At 36.1% G+C, this 20,290-nt stretch overlaps 1 protein-coding gene and 1 pseudogene across 1 annotated transcript in view; both read left to right on the forward strand.

Annotated features, from left to right (window-relative positions):
- Positions 1 to 998, forward strand: part of LOC127541676 (vomeronasal type-2 receptor 26-like) — a 28,653-nt gene extending 27,655 nt beyond the window's left edge. The window contains exon 4 of the mRNA XM_051966893.1: positions 22 to 998. Coding sequence (XP_051822853.1) covers positions 22 to 998 — 977 coding nt within the window. The remainder of the gene's footprint in view (positions 1 to 21) is intronic.
- An 825-nt stretch (positions 999 to 1,823) lies between these two features.
- LOC127541677 (vomeronasal type-2 receptor 116-like) lies at positions 1,824 to 19,818 on the forward strand (annotated as a pseudogene).
- Positions 19,819 to 20,290: the final 472 nt, after the last annotated feature.

Genomic DNA, 20,290 nt, shown 5'->3' on the forward strand with positions numbered 1-20,290 from the left:
ATGATTTATTGTTGTTCATAGATGCAGAGGAGTGCCTGCAGTGCCCTGAAGATCAATATCCTAATAGGGAAAGAGATTGTTGCCTCCCCAGGACTGTGACCTTCCTGGCCTATGAAGAACCTCTGGGAATGACTCTAGCCTGTACAGCCATCTGCTTCTCCCTCCTTACTATGCTTGTCCTGGGGGTCTTTGTGAAGCACAGAGATACCCCCATAGTCAAAGCCAATAACCGCAGTCTCAGCTACATGCTGCTGGTCTCCCTTGGCCTCTGCTTCCTCTGCCCCTTGCTCTTCATCGGCCATCCTACCACAGCCACCTGCCTGCTGCGACAAACGACATTTGCAGTTGTCTTTACAGTAGCCATTTCCTCCATTTTGGCTAAAACTATCACTGTGGTTCTGGCCTTCAGGGCCACCAAACCAGGGAGCAGGCTTCGGAGCTGGCTGGGATCCACAGCATCTAACTCTCTCATTTTCACCTGCACCCTCATCCAAATGTGTCTCTGTGGCATCTGGCTTGGGACATACCCTCCCTTCCTGGAGCTGGACATCCACTCTGAGCCTGGCTCCATTATCATCCAGTGCAATGAGGGCACTCTCCTCATCTTCTACTGTGTCCTGGGCTACATGGCCTTGCTGGCCTTGGCGAGCTTCACCATGGCTTTCTTGGCCAGGAACCTGCCAGATACTTTCAATGAAGCCAAGTTCCTGACCTTCAGCATGCTTGTGTTCTGTAGCGTCTGGATCTCCTTCCTGCCCTCGTACCAGAGCTCCAAGGGCAAGGCCATTGTGGCCTTGGAAGTCTTTGCCATTTTGACTTCCAGTGCTGGGATTCTCGCTTGCATCTTTGCTCCCAAGTGCTATGTGATCCTTCTAAGAATAGAACAAAATACGCAAGGGATACTTAAAAAGAAAGCAACTTCCTCAGAAGCCAGAGCTTCTCAAGCTCGCCAGTCACAGTCAAGGAGCTCCTTTAATCCGGTCATGAGAAAATGTTGAAGTCATCTCATTCATTTGCCTCTGTTTTCTCTGATATTCACCTTTGGTTTTAATTTCAATATAATAACCTTCTGCAAGCATTCTATTTCCTGATGTAAGAATAAAGGTAGAATGGGATCACTTGTTATTTTGAATTAGTTTACAGATAGCAGATTATATGTGAATGACATTTTTCAATATTGATGGAAAATAATTGTGGAATTTAAGTAAATGACTGTTTGGTTTGCAAGCCTCAATTTTAATAAGTCCATCCAGCTTTCTGAATCATTGATGTGTTGCTTGGAAAATTAGAACTTTAATTTCCCTCCAGTTTGCTTGAATTATATCGTTAACAAATATTTTTGAGTGAATTGAACTTATCTATGATAGAAGATTTATGGGAGAATTTTAATTTAATTTGCTGAGTTGAATGGTTTCTAACCAGTGAATATGGACTCGAAATTATTTAGCCAATCACTTTTCCATTAATTAATGAATTGTAGAATGATCATTGGATCTAGAAATCTGTTCCAAAGCCTTATTATTTCCGTCAAATACATCTTGTAACAATAGCTTGGGCATATAAGTAGATTGCCAAGGAATAATAAAAATGAGACAATATAAATGCAGGAGTAATAATAGTCTTTTCTTACTTCAAGAAATGGCCTTCAACTAGAATATTTTATTTGTCATATTATTTATTCGTTGTATCACCTATTATTACAAACTAACACTTCTTTTGTTTTTCTGAGATCTTTGAATATATATCCGGGTTTAGATACTTCTAAGGAAAATTGATGGCTGAAATTCTGTGACTTGCTCTTAAAAAAAAAAAAAAACACCACTATGACTACCAACAACAAGGTATAGGATGTAGTATTTTATGTAAATGCATTAATATTTGTTCAATAAAAAAAATTTACAAAAATTCCCCTGCCAGGATCTCTTCTTTCTTTTCTTTCTTTTTTAAAATGAATATTCCATTCAAAAGCAACAGGAGATTCCCCAGGTTGATAATAGAGAAATTTACAAATCAGCGCTCTTCTAGAAATAATATAAAACAAAAGTAAAACTCTGAAGAGAAGAAGGACAAAAATTCAAGAACTGATTCCTAGGTAATTCTAGAAACTGTGTCTAAATTTAGTGTCCCCAACCTGGCATTCCAGACATTCTCAGAACTCTTGGATCTCCTCTCCTCTCATTCCCAAATATGCCACAAACCTACAATTCTTTTGCCTTCTACACATTTAGAAACTTTTGAACTCAGTTCTTTATGCTTTCTTGACAGGAAATGAGTGTCATCTTACTACCAGACCAAGTGGAAAATATGTCCTGCCATGAATCTCCAGTTCCAAATTCTCTTTTTTAGGCCAGAAAATTCTCCATTCCCATTAGCCTGGGAAAACCTTAATTGTCTTACTTTCAGAAGTAGACCCATACAATTTCCCATCCCTGTGTCAATGTGTTAAGTTTAACAAATCAAGGTCTTTCTGAGGATCAAGAAGAGGACAAAATGTGTCTATCACTTTTTACAGATGATGTGATTTTTTTTTCCTAGGAAACTCTAAAAAGTCAACTGAAAAACAAATTGAAATAATGAGTCATTTCAGCAAAATGGCAGGATGGGAGATAAATCCATAAAAATCACTAACAATTCTGTTTGTCAATCATCAAATGATGTAGGAAGCTAGAGAAAAACACATTTTTTGTTAATAACATTATAGACAGTACAAAACATTTGAGAGTCTGAGAAAACTCCACACAAATACAGAAAGAATTAAGTAACTGGATAAATTTTAATTATTCATGATTAGACCAACCAAGATAATTCAGTAAAGAGAACACTTTAATTAATTCATTTATGATGTGATATTACCAGAATATGAAGTAAACTTGGGCAGTTTGATTGATATGTGAGTAAATAAGTAAAGGTCACACTAGGAAAATCAGTTTAGAGATTACCAAATATTCAAATATCTAATACTATTTAAACCTAATTCATCTGAAGAAATATCTGATCTGGAATGTGAAGGGAAATGTGAAAGAAAATGTCAAGAGAAAAGGGAAGGAAAGAAATTCACAAACCTCAAACCATATTATCAACTACACAAATTGAAATGATTTGATATTTGTTAACAATAAAAAGGTAAATCAATGACATAGGGAAAGGGAGACCCAAATTCAATTGAACTTGGTAAAACTCAGCTTTTAAGGGTTGACTGTAAAGAAGTCTGAGCCCTCCAGAACTGACACTTTGGAATTTTGGGTCAGGAAAAGACTTTTGACAGTCTCTGGGACAGTAAATGACAAATATATCAGTTGTTCCAGAAATCAATTGAGATTATTCAGTACAAGGTCAAATATTGAAGCAGAATCTTGAAAAATCTGTGTACACGATGGAAAGATTGAACTCACTGGAACAGATGCTGCTATAGAGCAATATTGTAGGCGAAAAGAAAAGTACATGGGAGAGAAGAAGATGGACGGATAGTATCATGGAGACAAAGAAGAATTTGGGCAATCCTTGAGAGATAATGGAGGAGAGAAGGAGTTGGTGTCCTGTTGTCTGAGTCACAGAATGAGACACAACTGTATAACAATAACAATATCCACCACAGTAGTAACAGTATCATGGACAAAGTAATTGAACTAACTTTTAACAATTTTCTTAAGACAAGATCACCTCAACTAGTTACATTTACGAGTGAATCCTGCTTTGTGAGTTTTTGTTGTTGTTGTCCTGTTGTTGTTGGTGGGTGTTTTTTCTGTTTGGGCAGGAGGCAGAATTGTTTGTTTTTAGTATTTGTGAGGCCAGTTGAGATTAAAAGACTGGTCTAGAGTCATACAACTAGAAAATGCCTGAGGCCACGTTTGAAGTCAGGCATATGAATCTTGCTGTTTCCAGGATTATGGTGGCCCGTGCTGCATTTTTATTATTGTATTGTATTTTTTTATTGTATTTTATTAGTGGAAGAAATGACACTTTAAACATGAGGAGGTAGGGAGTCTTAGGGTGCCTGCCTCATCAGCTCCTTTTCCTGTTCATTTCAGGTACAATGGAGTTGAAATTGCTACTGAGTCATGTGTCTATTTCTCCTGATTTTGTCCATGGAGTAGTGTAGGGAGCAAGATTGAGAGAGACAGTTAAGTTGTCATGTTGGAAATTTTCCTATTATTTACAACCCAGGTACCAGAGCCAGACAGGTAGGAAGTGCTAAGTGACTGAAGCAGGTTTGAACTCAGGTCCTTGTGACTCCAGGAGCAGTGCTCTATCCATTGTACCATTTAGCTGTCTCCTATAAGCGAATTCTCTTATAATTCTTTAGAACAATTTACCACAATATTATATAAGGAATTTGAAAAAAATGGATTAAAAAGTAGCTAAACAAAGGTGTTTTGTGACACCAATATCATTTTGATCCCACAACTAGAGAGAGTAAAGAAAGATTTAAAAACCAAAGATTAATAAAAAGATCATCATACCAAAGTTCATTAATTTTTTCAGTGCTATATGAATGAAATTTCCAAAGTATTATTTTATGGAGATTAAAACAAAATCACATAGAAATCATCTGGAACAACAAAAGCCAAGAGTATTCAGACAATCCAAAGGTCAAAAAAAACTATGAAAGCTAGTTTTGCAACAGCAGATTATAAACTAGATGAGAAAGTAGTAGTGGCTAAGAAATAAAGTACTAGCTCAGAGGACTAGATTAAAGACACAATACACATATTGTATGTATTACACAATACAATCTAAGGACGTTGGTAATCCAGAATTTGATAAATCTAAAGACTCTAGCTTTCAGAATCCAATGCACCATTTGAGAAAATTTGGAGGCCAAACTGGAAGGCAGTTTAGCAAACTAGCTATATATATATATATATATACAGACTAAGATATATATACATATATATATACAGACTAAGATATATATACATATATTTGTGCTTATGTATATATTTGCACCAAATGTCTTTGAAGAACATCTCATTTCATAAAAAAATAGGGAACTGAACCAAATGTAGGAATATAAAAAGTATTCCTTAGTTAATAAATTGACAGAAGATATAAATAGGCAATTTTCAGGAAAAATAAAGTTATTGCTGGTTACCTGAAAAATTATGTAAATTATTATTAATTAGTGAAATAAATATTAAAATATTTCTGAGACATCATATTTCACTTTCCCACCCAACATATACAATGCTATTTTGGTGTGTGTGTGTGTGTGTGTATCTGTGTGTGTGTGTGTGTGTGTGTGTAGGAGTGTATGTAAAAACGAATAAAAGATAACTTTTCCGAGGTCCATATAATATTTTTCTTTACTATCTTCAACAGTTAGATCAATTTTCAAATCCCTGCCTATTCTACCTATTCTTGGGACTTTTCTAGATCAGGAATTGGCTTAAGTATTTGACTTAATTTCTCATTATAGATATATACTTAGAAATACATATAATGTTTAATAAATAATTTGAATTCACACTAATTTTCATTAGGTTAGCTTAAAATTTGCTGGACTAAGTGTTTTTGAGAAAATAAAATGGTTTTAAAAATTGAATGAGAAGGATAGTGGAAAAATGCCAAAAAAAATGTGGCCTAAAGAACAAAGTATTGGGAGAAGATTCTTCAGCTTAGAATAACAAGTATGAAAAAAATTCTTTGAAAATTAGAAGACAATAAAGAATAATTTATCTATGACACTAATGAATTTGAAAATAAAACTAATAAATATAAAATTAGAAAAAATATATATTTTAAAACAACTAACCATTAAGACATTGATGAAAGAAGGCTTAAGCATCATTAGTACACCAGAAAACTGACTAAAATGGTTTCTGGACATTATATTTCAAGGAATTCCAATCAGCCAAAATGGCAGAACAAAGAGAACAAGTACAACAAAGTTCTTCTATTATGTCCCTTCAAATATCATTAGAATAATCCCTCAAATTAAATTGTCCATTGGGCTGGTCAATGAAATCTTAGAGTAAGGGATTTTTTCCCAGGCTAGACCAGTTAGACCCTGGGCTGGGGACTGACCCAGAAAGAAGCCTCACCAAGTGTGGGTCCAGGATACACCTGTGACTGAGCCTATATCTCCAGGTATAGGATCTCAGAACTCAGGTCTGTAAGAATATCTTGCCTTTTCTCTTTGTGAAATTGCAATCAAATTTCTGCCCAGGTTTATTTTTCTTTGAAGTTTTCTTGAAGATGTTTTCAAATCATACTCTGTGTCTGAAATTGTGTCCTGAATAATCCTTTCAAAATAATTGCTCTTTCTGAAAATATTCTTTTTTTTATCATTCCTTCTTACCATCTAACAATTCACTTTTGATTTTAAGATCTGTTCTTAAGGAGGGAATTTCTAGGTTGAAATAGCATGTAAAAGATAAAAGAGTATTTTGGGCATTTCAGATCCCATCAAAGCTACGAAGGCTCCAGAGATAGAAAACAAGCAAGGAAATTCCCAAACTTTTTTTTTCTTAAGTTTGGAGTTTTTAAAGATGAAGGACACAGGTGCAGAATTTCTGGGCTAGCTGGTCCTTGGAGAAACTCACTCTCAGACTCTGGTCAAAATATTTGCTTGACTTTCACCCAAGAGATGAGAAGAACCACTTTTCCTTATTCATCTGCAGGGAACTAGATGAATAATATCCAGGAGGCAAAAATGTCAAATAAATATGTCCTGCTCACTCAAACGTTTGCCTTTATCCCAAATAGAGGCCCACTTCATGTCTCACATTCTGCTTTCCCAAGGAGAAGAGAATGTACAAAGCTTGAGCATCTATTAAAAAAGACAAATGTTTAGCAATAGAGCATGTGCCTATAGATGCAAGAACTATGGCCTCCAATCACCTTATGCTCCCCTAATCCTTAGCTCTTTAGAGATCTGAAATATTGACCATGGGTTTGGGGAAACTGAGACTCTCATCCTCTTTATTATTTGTATTTCTGATTTTGCAGATTTTCTTATCTGAGTTCCAGATGGTCAAGAATCCTTGTCACATAGAGAGACGTTTCAATCCCACGTATAGAAAAGAAGGGGACCTAATCATTGCTGGATTCCTCTCCCTTTTTGTGAAGGTAGAGATTCAAGTGAACAAATTTTTCTTCAAAATATTTCCCTTCAACAGTTATGCACGACAAATGTAAGTAGTTACTTTCCCACCCTCCCAAATATATGCAATATTAATCCATATTTTTTATTGACTGCTTTGTTGGTAGAGTTGTGCTTTTTTATTCTCAGAACTTTGGTTAAAGCAAAGATGTGGGTTCAAAAATGACTAGAAATCTAATATTCAAGAAGTTGCTAAATGAAAAGTGTTGTTAATGTGCAGTGTAGCAATCAGAGAGAGACTATTCATCCTTATTCTATATGGCATTATAAACCAGCACAGATTCATCTCCACTTAGGACAAAAACTCACCCAGTACAAGGAGGGGTGAAACACATTAGGGAGGTCCTACACTCACAATTGGAGTTTAGGTGTCAAAACTGTATTCTCTAAGAATGGACATGGTTAAGACCTGGTTACTTGTTCCAAATAGGGGAGGAAATGTTCACAGTTGTGCTCATATGTGATGAAAATCTCAAGGTCATTTATGGATGCTTGACTTGGGTGAGATTTGGGTAAAGATATTTCTGAATCATAATAACATGAAACGGGGAAGGGGAAATCTAACATTCATTATCTTAGGCATCAGAAAACAGAACAAATTCAGAATACTGCATTGGGTTCAGTTTTATCTAATCCAAAGCTTCAAGCCTTATCTTCCCAACAGAGAGCTGCTAAAGAAAAGGAACAACATGGCTTATCTTTATTTAAAAAGTTTGATGGGTGTTAGAACCATTTGATTTAATGATTCCTATTGATGTTTTACCAATATCAGAATAATATGACAGCACATCAAAAATATCAAACAATATGAACTTTACAATGTCAACAAGTGCCATGTATCTCAAACTACTGACAAGATCCAATACTTGTACTGAGGATTTTCCTCATTTTATGTCTAGTAAATATAAAGTATAGGGCAATTTTTGACATTTGTTTTCCTTGCCATTTTGTGACATTTTAAATAAAGCCAAAGGGACCGCCCAACCACTTTCTATGTTCTACACCCCAGCTCTCATTTTCATGCTTTTGTTAATGCTGTCCCCCATTGTAGGAATGGAATCTCTCTGAGGTTCCATGTCTCAGAATTCCTCTTCTCATTTAAAATTCAACTCACTTGCCATGAAGATGTTCTTGCTCTCCCAGAGCTATTGATGACTTTCTCCAAATCATATTTTATCATCTTTGTTGCAAATATCTGTTTCAGATAGTGATACATTTTCTTTTCTGGCCAAAAGAAAAGAGCTGTTTTTTTCTTCTCTCTTTTGTCTTTCTATCCCTATGACTTGCAAATGCCTGAACTCTAATAGGAGATCTCATCAATTCTAGTAAGCTCATTGGCATGAATTCTTAAACATTTCACCATCTGCTCCTTGGGAACTCTAGTTTCTGTCTTTCCATTTACTACAGTGAGTTGCAGATCATTTCTTTTGCTATTATTCTTTATGATAATGGCCATCTCTCCTGACAGTGGTGATCAATCTCTTCTCCTTGGTATTCTATTCTCTCTAGATTTTAGAGACTGTTTTTTTTTTTCCTTTTTTGTTTCTTGTTTTTTTGTTCTCCTTTTTTTTTGTTTTTCTTGTTTCTTGTTTTTTTGTTCCTCCTTCTTTTGATGGAGCCTTTTGAGATCACACTGTGCAGCTGTAGTTATACCTCATCAATGTGTCTAATCCATCCCACTACTTCCTTTGGTTATCTTATCAGTTCCCATGATTTACTTAGTAGCTCTATGTGGATGTTTTTCAGATTTTTCTATCCTGATCTAAACTCTCTGATGTCCTTACAACTCATATCATCAATAGCCTCTCAGATATCTTGAACTAAATGCCCAGAGACATCTTAAGTTCAGTATATCCAAAATATAAAGCGTTATTTTTTGTCCCTAACCTCTCCATACACTTATTTTCCCTATTACTGTAGAAGGCAATACCATCCTTTGATGCCCTTTAGCCCTCAGCCTAGAACTGACCCTAAATTCTCCCTTATCCCTCACCACATCTATTCATGATTTCCCAAGGTCTCTCTCTTTCAGCTTGGCAGTGTCTCTTACATATATAGCTCCCTGGCTGGCCCTCTCTTTTTCTGCCTCCCACAGTCACTGGGCCTCTCGGTTTCTGTTTTTCTTTCTTTGTGATTCTATCAATTTTCTATCTTTCTGTCTCTGATTATAAGCTGTCTTTCCCGTTAAAATATCATCATTTTGGAGATAAGACTTTTTTGTCCTGCTTTTTGTATCCTAACTACTTAGCACAGTACCTAGCCCAAAGCAGTGCTTAATAAGGGTTGATTGATTGATTATATGGTTCTCAATAATCCATCTTCTCAGAGAGGAAGACTATTTCCTTGCTTGAATAAGGGAGAAGGAAAGACTTCAAGGCCAATGAATATGCTGTGAAAATCTCCGTTTTGAATATCTTCCTGCTTTGACTAAAGTAGCTATTTCAGCTAGAGTAAAGTTTGTACTGAATCTTGAATCTTTCAGCATTACCCATATTGGTCATGAAATCTTTTGAAATATATGTGTTTCACTTACAATCCAGTATATAATTTTAAAAATCATTATAAGGCATCTAGCAGATATATTACCAATAAAATCATGTATTCTTAGCTAATATGTTTTGCATGGTAATCTCCTGATGGCAATTTGAGAAACGGAAGTCCTTTCTATTTTTGTTGAATATAATCAGTCTATCAGTCAGAATTCTTTTTCAAAATGAGACATATTCTAATGTCTAAAGTATATCATCATGTGTGTGTGAGTTTGTGTGTGTGTGTGTGTGTGTGTGTGTGTGTGAATGTGTTTGTGTCTTTCCTCTTTTATAATTTCTTTCATATAGACCCCAGTAATGGTACTGCTAGGTCAAAGGACATGCACAGTTATATAGCCCATTGGGCATAGTACAGATTACTCTCCAGCATAGTTGGATAAGTTTACAACTCCACAACTAAAGCATAAATAACCCGGTTTTCCACATTCCCTCTAACACTTATTATCTTTTCCTGTCATCTTAGCCAATCTGAGAGGTGTGAGATGGTATTGAAGAACTATTTGAATTTTCATTTCTCTAATCAATATTGATTTAGAGCCTTTTTTCATATAATTATAAATGGTTTAATTTTGACATCTGAAAATTGTTTGCAAGGTTAGCATTGTATGCTCTATTCAGGAAAGAGTCTGATTTCCCAGAGTTTGTCTTTTGAGCTGGGACTGGAAGTTGCTCTACTGATTTGATCCTCTACTGTGTCATAACTGAGGGTATTAATAGCTGATTTGCTGTGATTAAGCTCCTCTCACTGGTTTTCCCACTCCAGTTCCTTGTAAGAAAAGATATGTGAAATTATGCAAACTATTTCTATAAAAGTCATGCTGTGAAAGAAAAGAGATTTCTTGATTTAATTAAAAACCTGACAAAAATAAATTGAGACATGGCAAGAGAAAGAGATACACATATAGAGAGATATAGAGACAAAGAGAACAATAAAAAGAGCAGGAGTGATAGAGAGACAAAGACAGAGAGAGGGAGAGAGAGAGAGAAAGAGAGAGAATATACAAAAATCTGTATTCAGACACATGACACAGTCATTTTCTTCTCTGGGTATGGAAAGATTTTTTAAAATCACATTTAAGAAACATCTGACACAGAAAGAGCATGGCTGACAGTGAAACTGTTGAAGTAGCTTTGAAATCTTCAGGAATGATTGGATTCAGTAACACAAGACGAGACTGTTTCAACAGGAATCATTGGATTCCTTGAGATGAAAAATTGTTGATGAGACTATTGCAGTACTTCAGAGCTTACAGGAATTATTGGATTCCTGGCACATGAACTAATGGACAATAGATTCCTTTTGGACTATTTCTTGGACTTATGGACATGTATAAATTCTCATGTTGATTCACGTTATTGGTGACATTACTACTAGTCTGTGTTATATTGCTATGTGCTTATGTATATTATGTAATTATGTGTAATGCCTCCCATATTTTTTTCCTTTTTTAAAATTTTCAATAATAATAACTTTATATTGACAGAATCCATGCCAAGGTAATTTTTTTTTTACAACATTATCCCTTGCACTTGTTTCTGTTCTGATTTTTCCCCTCCCTCCCTCCATCCCCTCCCCTAGATGGCAAGCAGTCCTATATATGTTAGATATGTTCCAGTATATCCTAGATACAATATATGTTTGCAGAACCGAACAGTTCTCTTGTTGCACAGGGAAAATTGGATTCAGAAGGTAAAAATAACCCGGGAAGAAAAACAAAGATGCAGATAGGTCACATTCGTTTCCCAGTGTTCTTTCTTTGGGTGTAGCTGCTTCTGTCCATCATTTATCAATTGAAACTCAGTTAGATCTCTTTGTCAATGAAGTCCACTTCCATCAGAATACTTCCTCATACAATATCGTTGTAGAAGTATATGATGATCTCCTGCTTTTGCTCATTTCACTTAGCGTCAGTTCATGTAAGTCTCACCAAGCCTCTTTGTATTCATCCTGTTGGTCATTTCTTACAGAACAATAATATTTCATAACATTCATATACCACAATTTACCCAGCCATTCTCCAATTGATGGGCATCCATTCAATTTACAGTTTCTAGCCACTACAAACAGGGCTGCCACAAACATTTTGGCACATACCTGTCCCTTTCCCTTCTTTAGTATTTCTTTGGGATATAAGCCCAATAGAAACACTGCTGGATCAAAAGGTATGCACAATTTGATAACTTTTGGGGCATAATTCCAGATTGCTGTCCAGAATGGTTGGATTCGTTCACAATTCCACCAACAATGCATCAGTGTCCCAGTTTTCCCGCATCCCTTCCAACATTCTCTATTATTTTTTCCTGTCATCTTAGTCAATCTGACAGGTGTGTAGTGGTATCTCAGAGTTGTCTTAATTTGCATTTCTCTGATCAACAATGATTTGGAACACTCTTTCATATGAGGGGTAATAGTTTCAATTTCATCATCTGAAAATTGTCTGTTCCTATCCTTTGACCATTTATCAATTAGAGAATGGCTTGATTTCTTATAAATTAGAGTCAGTTCTCTATATATATTAGAAATGAGGCCTTTATCAGAACCTTTAACTGTGAAGATGTATTCCCATTTTGTTGCTTCCCTTCTAATCTTGTTTGCATTAGTTTTGTTTGTACAAAGAATGCCTCCCATAGGGGATGGATGTATGTACACCTTGTTTCATACCTGTTTCAAGTGAGCCCCTTTAGAAATCACTAATCTGATTTGATTTTGTATTTCCTTTGGTGTTTCCATCTTTCTTGCTGAGATGTCAGGGAGGGTGTGATCACCTTCTTTTTATGGTGTTTTCACTCCCTTTTTGAGCAGTCAGGGAAGGTGTGATCACCTTCTTTTTGGGGTTCTCACCTCCTTGAGAAGTCAGGGAGGTCATAACCATCTATGTTCTAAAACAAAAAAAAGCAGATGTTAGAATCCTAGTGTTACTTCAACGTGAAACAAGATGATAACTCAAGGGAGATGTTAGAATCCTAGTGTTAACTCAATGGAATTGATGCAATGCTTGTGTTCACACCTTTAGAGAGCTCATATAAGCAAGAAGTATTTAAGTACTCATTGGAGTTCACACTTTCGGAGATTTCAGGTTTAATATGAGATATTCAAATTCACACCTCCTTTAATCCCTGCCTCCAGAAGGAGGAGACAACCTTTGAGAGATCATATATAAAGAGGCTCTTAGCTTTGGGTTAGTTAGTGACTTTGGAACATTGCCAGGGGTTGGAGGGGAACAATCTGGGAGGAAACCCATAAGCCTCTCTTGAAGGCAAGAGAGATTCATTCCATTTTCCACCTGGCTGGCTGGCGGCTGAAGGACAAACCGTTGGATTTGGAGACATTCGGAAGGAGCTCTTGGAACCAAGCAGAGAGATAAGCCAAGAAAACTAACCAGGCTATTTTGAGGAAGCAATAAACTTTTTATTGAACAAGCAAATGCATTTTTAACACCTGGCTACATTTGGGGTGATTATTGATCTGACCTGATACTAGAGCTACCTCCCCAAGAAACCTGCTTGCAGATAGAACCAACCTTTATATTATATTTCAAAGAAGAAGAACACCACACATTCTTTAGCATATTCATGGATCAGTGTACTACTGAGAACAGCTGGTCATCACAGAACATTGCTATTACTGTGTATATAGTACATTTTACTTTGCTTGAGTCTGTGGAGGATTTTCGAACATTTTTTTCTGAAAGCATCCTGCTCATCATTTCCCATAGAACAATAATATTACATGAGAAACATATACTAAAATTTATTCAACCATTTCCCAATTGATGGACAATCCCTCAATTTTCTTTTTTATATTCCATTTGCATTTCTTACTTAATGTACTCAATTTGAAAATTTGTAGAAGTTGGCTTTCGTCTATCCAGCTCTTTGTTTTGTAGGAGAAACCCAAATCTGACTGCTGTTCTAATTCTATTTTGCTTAATTACATTGTCTTTTCATTTCCTTGGACAAATTTGACTTGCTTTGTATATATAGGACTTATTTGGACAACACATTACAGGTCTTCAAAAATGCGACAGACTTTGGCCTCTTTCCCATCAGTGGTTAAAACATGTTTGTATTATGATGTTGAACAGTTTTCCTTGGATTCCAACAGATACCATCCTGTCATTTTTGATTTAATAGCCAAGTACTTCATTCCTCACCTTTTTATATATGATAATGACTACATCATTTCTTATAGGTGATTCTTTTCCACAGTCTCTCTCTCTCTCTCTCTCTCTCTCTCTCTCTCTCTCTCTCTCTCTCTCTCTCTCTCTCTCTTTTTCTTTCTGGCTCTCGCCCTCTCTCGTATGTGTGTTTTCAAGAAAAAATTATGTCCGTGGGATTTGGACTTAAAAGAAAGATAAGTGCTGCAGAACTGATTCTATGGTATAATAGTGGTGCTGGACAAGACTTTAGAAAGACTCTTGGTCGACCAGGGGATAAAATCAATCAATACTTAAATTAATCCCCACCGTTCACTGGAAATTCAAATCCTAAAGCAGTTTAAACCTTTGTCCACATAATATGAAGATGGGACCTACTGGCAAAGACCCTGTTGTTAGAAATGATTGAAAGTAAAAGGAACAAAGAATGGTACAGTTTAAGATAGATAGTGTCATGGAAATGATTAATATTAACTTGAACAGACTTTGAGATATAGTAGAGCATAGCAGGGTAAGGTAGTCTATGGTCCATGGGGTCATGAAAAGTCGGACAGGACTTAATGACTGAACACCAAATGTGTACTAGGAATTCTGCCCAATTAGATTATTTTTCTTTTCCCTAAAATAATCAGGTCTTACCATTAAATTTCTCAGTGGCAACAATGTAGATTAAATTTCTTTTTTTCAACCTTCTCATTCAATATTTTGTAATTCTCTGCGAAATTTTCTTGAATATTTTCCATTGACCACTGAAAACCACAACCTGAATATATATTTTATATATAATTACCTTATCATAGATGTCAATCTTGTAGAACTATATTCAGTACTATGTACATCCACTGAAATAGAGAACTATTAATCACCATGCTAAACTAGATTAACATTCCTTACCAATTCTACTGAGTTAACACCTTCTTTCAAGTATACTTCTCCAGAATACTAGCCTTTACAGGAACTGGTTTGAATCACCTCATTATTGAGGAGAGCCAAGACCATTAGAATTGATCACACAGTCTTCTTGTTGCCTTGTTCTTGTTCTGCTCATTTCATTTAGCATCAGTTCATGTAAGTCTCTCAAAGCCTCTCTGAAATCATCCTGTTGGTCATTTCTTGCAGAACAATAATTTTTTATAACATTCACATACCACAATTTATCTAGCATATCTGTAGAAAATAATTGGGTGCCGGTTTTGTTATTTTTCATTTGTCCTTAGTTTTCAAGTTTTCTAGAGTTCAGAAACTCTAAGAGAAGGTCAAAAATGAGAATGACAACTTTTGGAGGCTCCAGATTATGAGCCTGTTTTCCACTGATAGTCAATCCTGGGACATGGGCACAATTCTTCTTTCCACAAAGAATAACAATCACCTGTTCTTTCTTTCAGATCCACCACTTTCTGAAATTCATCAGTTCTGTCAATAATGCCAGTGATGGGTCACATAAGGATGGAGTCCAGGTGGATGCTGAGACATATGATATACTCAATTATAAATCCTTCCCTGACCAGATAGAGACGTTGGTCAAAGTGGGTGAAGTACATCCTCTTGCTCAGAGATTCATCATTAAGGAAGAAGACATAGATTGGCCAGAAGATTTCCATCAGGTAAGGAGCCAATGAAGATCAATGTTATCACTTTGTCTCTTTCGTTTCCTGGACACTGGTTGTTTCTTCACTGGTACAATGATGTTTCCAGATAGTGGAAATGTGTGCGATAGGCTATTTATATCCACTAGAGTAGACAACAATTATCCCCCAAAGGCATTTATTTACAGATGATTACTCAATATCTGGATTTGTATAGACAAATAATTTGATCTGAGTTTGTTTTTGAATTGGGTACAGTTGTACAAAGCTGTGTTTTATTTTAAAGAGACAATGGCTTTAGAGATTTTTAATATAAATGTTGAAGCTATAGCCTCTGCTGATATCAAACATGTATTTCTATACAATTCCATCTGTGTATATATAGATCAATTCCACGCCCCTTTACAATAGTGCCAAGAACAGATTTCAAATATCAGCCTGAGAATAAGATTAGCCTGTAAAATCACCTGATTCATTGATTCAATCAAGCACTAATTGTGCAATTCGTTTATTTTGGTACGTATTCTCTAAAATATCATTCCCTGAATCATTCTAGGTGGAATGTTTGAATTTATGGAAACACAAAAACCCAAAACTTTCAGGGGTTAGCAATTAATAAAATATATTTCCTCTTGTACGGTCAAAAACATGTCAGCATTGCCAATTCTAAAATGGAATGATGTTTAGAGTTAAAATGGTACTTGGGAAAAACTAACCAACTAGATATTACAATAAAAAAATAGCAAGGACCTTGATTGTATCCACTGGTTAATTTGTGTGGATTCATTGGGGATAAGATGATCTGAATTGGAAGATGAAGATACAAGTTTTCCATTGAGAATTACGTCATTCTTGTCCTGCAGAATTGCAAATACTTTATTCTACCTGTCTTCCATAGGAGAACCTTGAAATCTTAATTTCCTCAATTCATCCATCTTTCACCAGTTGTTTTTTCAACAACATTTTCTCCCTTTCTCTGCTGGAAATATAGACTCCAACTTCTAGGTGCAATCTGAAGTGTGGCCCTGGATTCCAAAAGACAGCTCTTGAAAGCCAGCCCAGGTGTTGCTATGCTTGTACCCCATGTCCTGAAGGGACAATTTCCAACCAGACAGGTGGGTTCCTAAAGATAAACTGCCCTTCTTCCAAAGTAATGGACATTCTCATTTGTTAATCTTAAACTGGTGTGCTTTGTATTTGGCAAAATCACAATAATTTCTGAGTTGAAATAACATTGCATTTATTCAATCCTCTTCATTCAATGTGCTTTGTGATCATTCTTATAATTAGAAGCTTACCATGTCCAAGATACCCAAAATCTGTCGAAGCAGAATCCATCAGGATTTTACTACCATGGGAATCCCTAATACTTCCTTGACCTTGCAGCCTAATTGGAATCTTCCCCATTCCTGTAGGAAAGCTTAGTCTAAAACTTAGTTTTAAACTTCTTCCCTCTTAACAGAAAAATTAAAAAAAATATTTTAATTCTAAAAACTATCCAAACACAGATGCTTTTGGTTTAAGGGCAGAAGTCTGGTCTCTGGATTTAGTCTTATGAAAATATCCCTTGGCATAAGTTTGATCAGAGTCCTCAAGGGAGATTATTTGAAAGATTTGTTTTCTGGAGGATTCCCAATTCAAGAAAACTTGGCTCACAAAAAAATGAATAAAATTTGATCATCCTCAAAGTTATCTCGGTGTCAAAGCTGATGAGACCTCATTGTGATTTGCTTTGTATTTGATATTGATCAATAAAACAGTATATTTGAAAGCTTACACTTTGGGGGATTTTTTTGGGGGGGCGAATTTTCTTGGTCTTCTATTTGTTTACATAACACTTACGCTTTAAGTCAGTCCTTTGGAGTTTGATTTTTATTCTCATTTTACTTACTTCGTTATGGTCAAGCTCCCAAAATGGACTATTTTTCACCTTATTTCAATTAGCATTTCTTTTTTTCCAATCACAATTATTTTTCAGAATACAATGTGTAGTATTTATTATGAAGACTTTATTTTTAATAATAATAGCTTTTCACTTGTCAAAATACATACAAAGATATTTTTAAACATTCATTCTTGTGAAAAAATATCTTGTGTTCTCAATTTTTCTCCCTCTTTCATCTCTCTTTTTCCCTAGACAGCAAGTAATTCGATGCAGTTTAAACATGTGCATTTTTTCTCAAAACATGTCCCTATTTATTATGCTTCACAAGAAAATCAGACCAACAGGGAAAAAATAAGAAAAAAAAAAACCAAGGAAAGAAATAATGACAAAAAATGGTGGAAATACTATGTTGTGATCCACATTCAGTCCCCATAATCCTCTCTCTGAATGTAAATGGCTAGACTCTCCATCACAAATCTCATTGTTGAAAAGAGCCAAGTCTATCACAGTTGATCATCACATGGTATCTGTTTCAGGGTGCAGTGTTCTCTTGAGTCTACCTACTTCCCTTTGCATCCGGTAATAGAAATCTCTCCAGGCCTTTCTGAAATCAGCCTGCTGATCATTTCTTATAAAACAATAATATTCCATTACATTCATATATCATAATTTGTTTAGCCACTCTCCAACTTTTGGGCATCCTCTCTCATTCCAGTTCCTTGCCACTACAAAAAGAAGTGTGAAAATATTTTTATACATGTGGGTGATTTTCTCTTTTTTATGACCTCTCTGGGATACAGACACAGTAGATTCCCTGCTGGATGCAGAGTTTTGATAGATTTTTCCTCATAATTCCAAATTGCTCTCCAGAATGGTAGGATCAATTTACAATTCCACCAAAAACATATTAGCATCCCAGTTTTCCCTCTTCCCCTCCACTATTTTCTATTATCTTTTGTAGTCATCTTAGCCAATCTGTGAGGTGTGAAGTGGTACTGCAGTTGTCTTAATTTGGATTTCTCTAATCAATAGTGATTTCGAGCATTTTTTTGTATGACTAAAAATGGTTTTAATTTTTTCTTCTGAAAATTGTTCATATTCTTGGACCATGTTCCAAATGGAAAATGGCTTGTAGCTATAACCTTACATTCAGAGAAATTCAACAAAAAATCTTTTTCACCTAATTTTTAAAAAGCAACTCTTGGCCTTCCTCTATGGTTTCAATGTTTCATTTCTGTTCTTAAAGTATTGGATTGTGTATAAAAGGACCCTTTTCGACTCATTGTAAGGGGTTTCAAATTAATGGATTGCAGGGAGTTTGAATTTTTGTTTAGCAAATCTATGATATGAAATAAATAATTTCAACACATTATTTTATCCATATGTGGAGAAATGAGGAAACTGAAATGTATCTTCATTTTATTCAGCCTTTAGAATATTTTTCCTTCTTACTTAGGAGTCCAAAAATGAGATGGAGCTCAATATGAAATGAATAACACTGTGCTTTATAGGGGACAAAAAGTGATCAATCTGGGATATAGCATGATTTATTGTTGTTCATAGATGCAGAGGAGTGCCTGCAGTGCCCTGAAGATCAATATCCTAATAGGGAAAGAGATTGTTGCCTCCCCAGGACTGTGACCTTCCTGGCCTATGAAGAACCTCTGGGAATGACTCTAGCCTGTACAGCCATCTGCTTCTCCCTCCTTACTATGCTTGTCCTGGGGGTCTTTGTGAAGCACAGAGATACCCCATAGTCAAAGCCAATAACCGCAGTCTCAGCTACATGCTGCTGGTCTCCCTTGGCCTCTGCTTCCTCTGCCCCTTGCTCTTCATCGGCCATCCTACCACAGCCACCTGCCTGCTGCGACAAACGACATTTGCAGTTGTCTTTACAGTAGCCATTTCCTCCATTTTGGCTAAAACTATCACTGTGGTTCTGGCCTTCAGGGCCACCAAACCAGGGAGCAGGCTTCGGAGCTGGCTGGGATCCACAGCATCTAACTCTCTCATTTTCACCTGCACCCTCATCCAAATGTGTCTCTGTGGCATCTGGCTTGGGACATACCCTCCCTTCCTGGAGCTGGACATCCACTCTGAGCCTGGCTCCATTATCATCCAGTGCAATGAGGGCACTCTCCTCATCTTCTACTGTGTCCTGGGCTACATGGCCTTGCTGGCCTTGGCGAGCTTCACCATGGCTTTCTTGGCCAGGAACCTGCCAGATACTTTCAATGAAGCCAAGTTCCTGACCTTCAGCATGCTTGTGTTCTGTAGCGTCTGGATCTCCTTCCTGCCCTCGTACCAGAGCTCCAAGGGCAAGGCCATTGTGGCCTTGGAAGTCTTTGCCATTTTGACTTCCAGTGCTGGGATTCTCGCTTGCATCTTTGCTCCCAAGTGCTATGTGATCCTTCTAAGAATAGAACAAAATACGCAAGGGATACTTAAAAAGAAAGCAACTTCCTCAGAAGCCAGAGCTTCTCAAGCTCGCCAGTCACAGTCAAGGAGCTCCTTTAATCCGGTCATGAGAAAATGTTGAAGTCATCTCATTCATTTGCCTCTGTTTTCTCTGATATTCACCTTTGGTTTTAATTTCAATATAATAACCTTCTGCAAGCATTCTATTTCCTGATGTAAGAATAAAGGTAGAATGGGATCACTTGTTATTTTGAATTAGTTTACAGATAGCAGATTATATGTGAATGACATTTTTCAATATTGATGGAAAATAATTGTGGAATTTAAGTAAATGACTGTTTGGTTTGCAAGCCTCAATTTTAATAAGTCCATCCAGCTTTCTGAATCATTGATGTGTTGCTTGGAAAATTAGAACTTTAATTTCCCTCCAGTTTGCTTGAATTATATCGTTAACAAATAATTTTTGAGTGAATTGAACTTATCTATGATAGAAGATTTATGGGAGAATTTTAATTAATTTGCTGAGTTGAATGGTTTCTAACCAGTGAATATGGACTCGAAATTATTTAGCCAATCACTTTTCCATTAATTAA

The sequence above is a fragment of the Antechinus flavipes genome, chromosome 6, assembly GCF_016432865.1.
Source record: "Antechinus flavipes isolate AdamAnt ecotype Samford, QLD, Australia chromosome 6, AdamAnt_v2, whole genome shotgun sequence".
NCBI classification, from domain to species: Eukaryota; Metazoa; Chordata; class Mammalia; order Dasyuromorphia; family Dasyuridae; genus Antechinus; species Antechinus flavipes.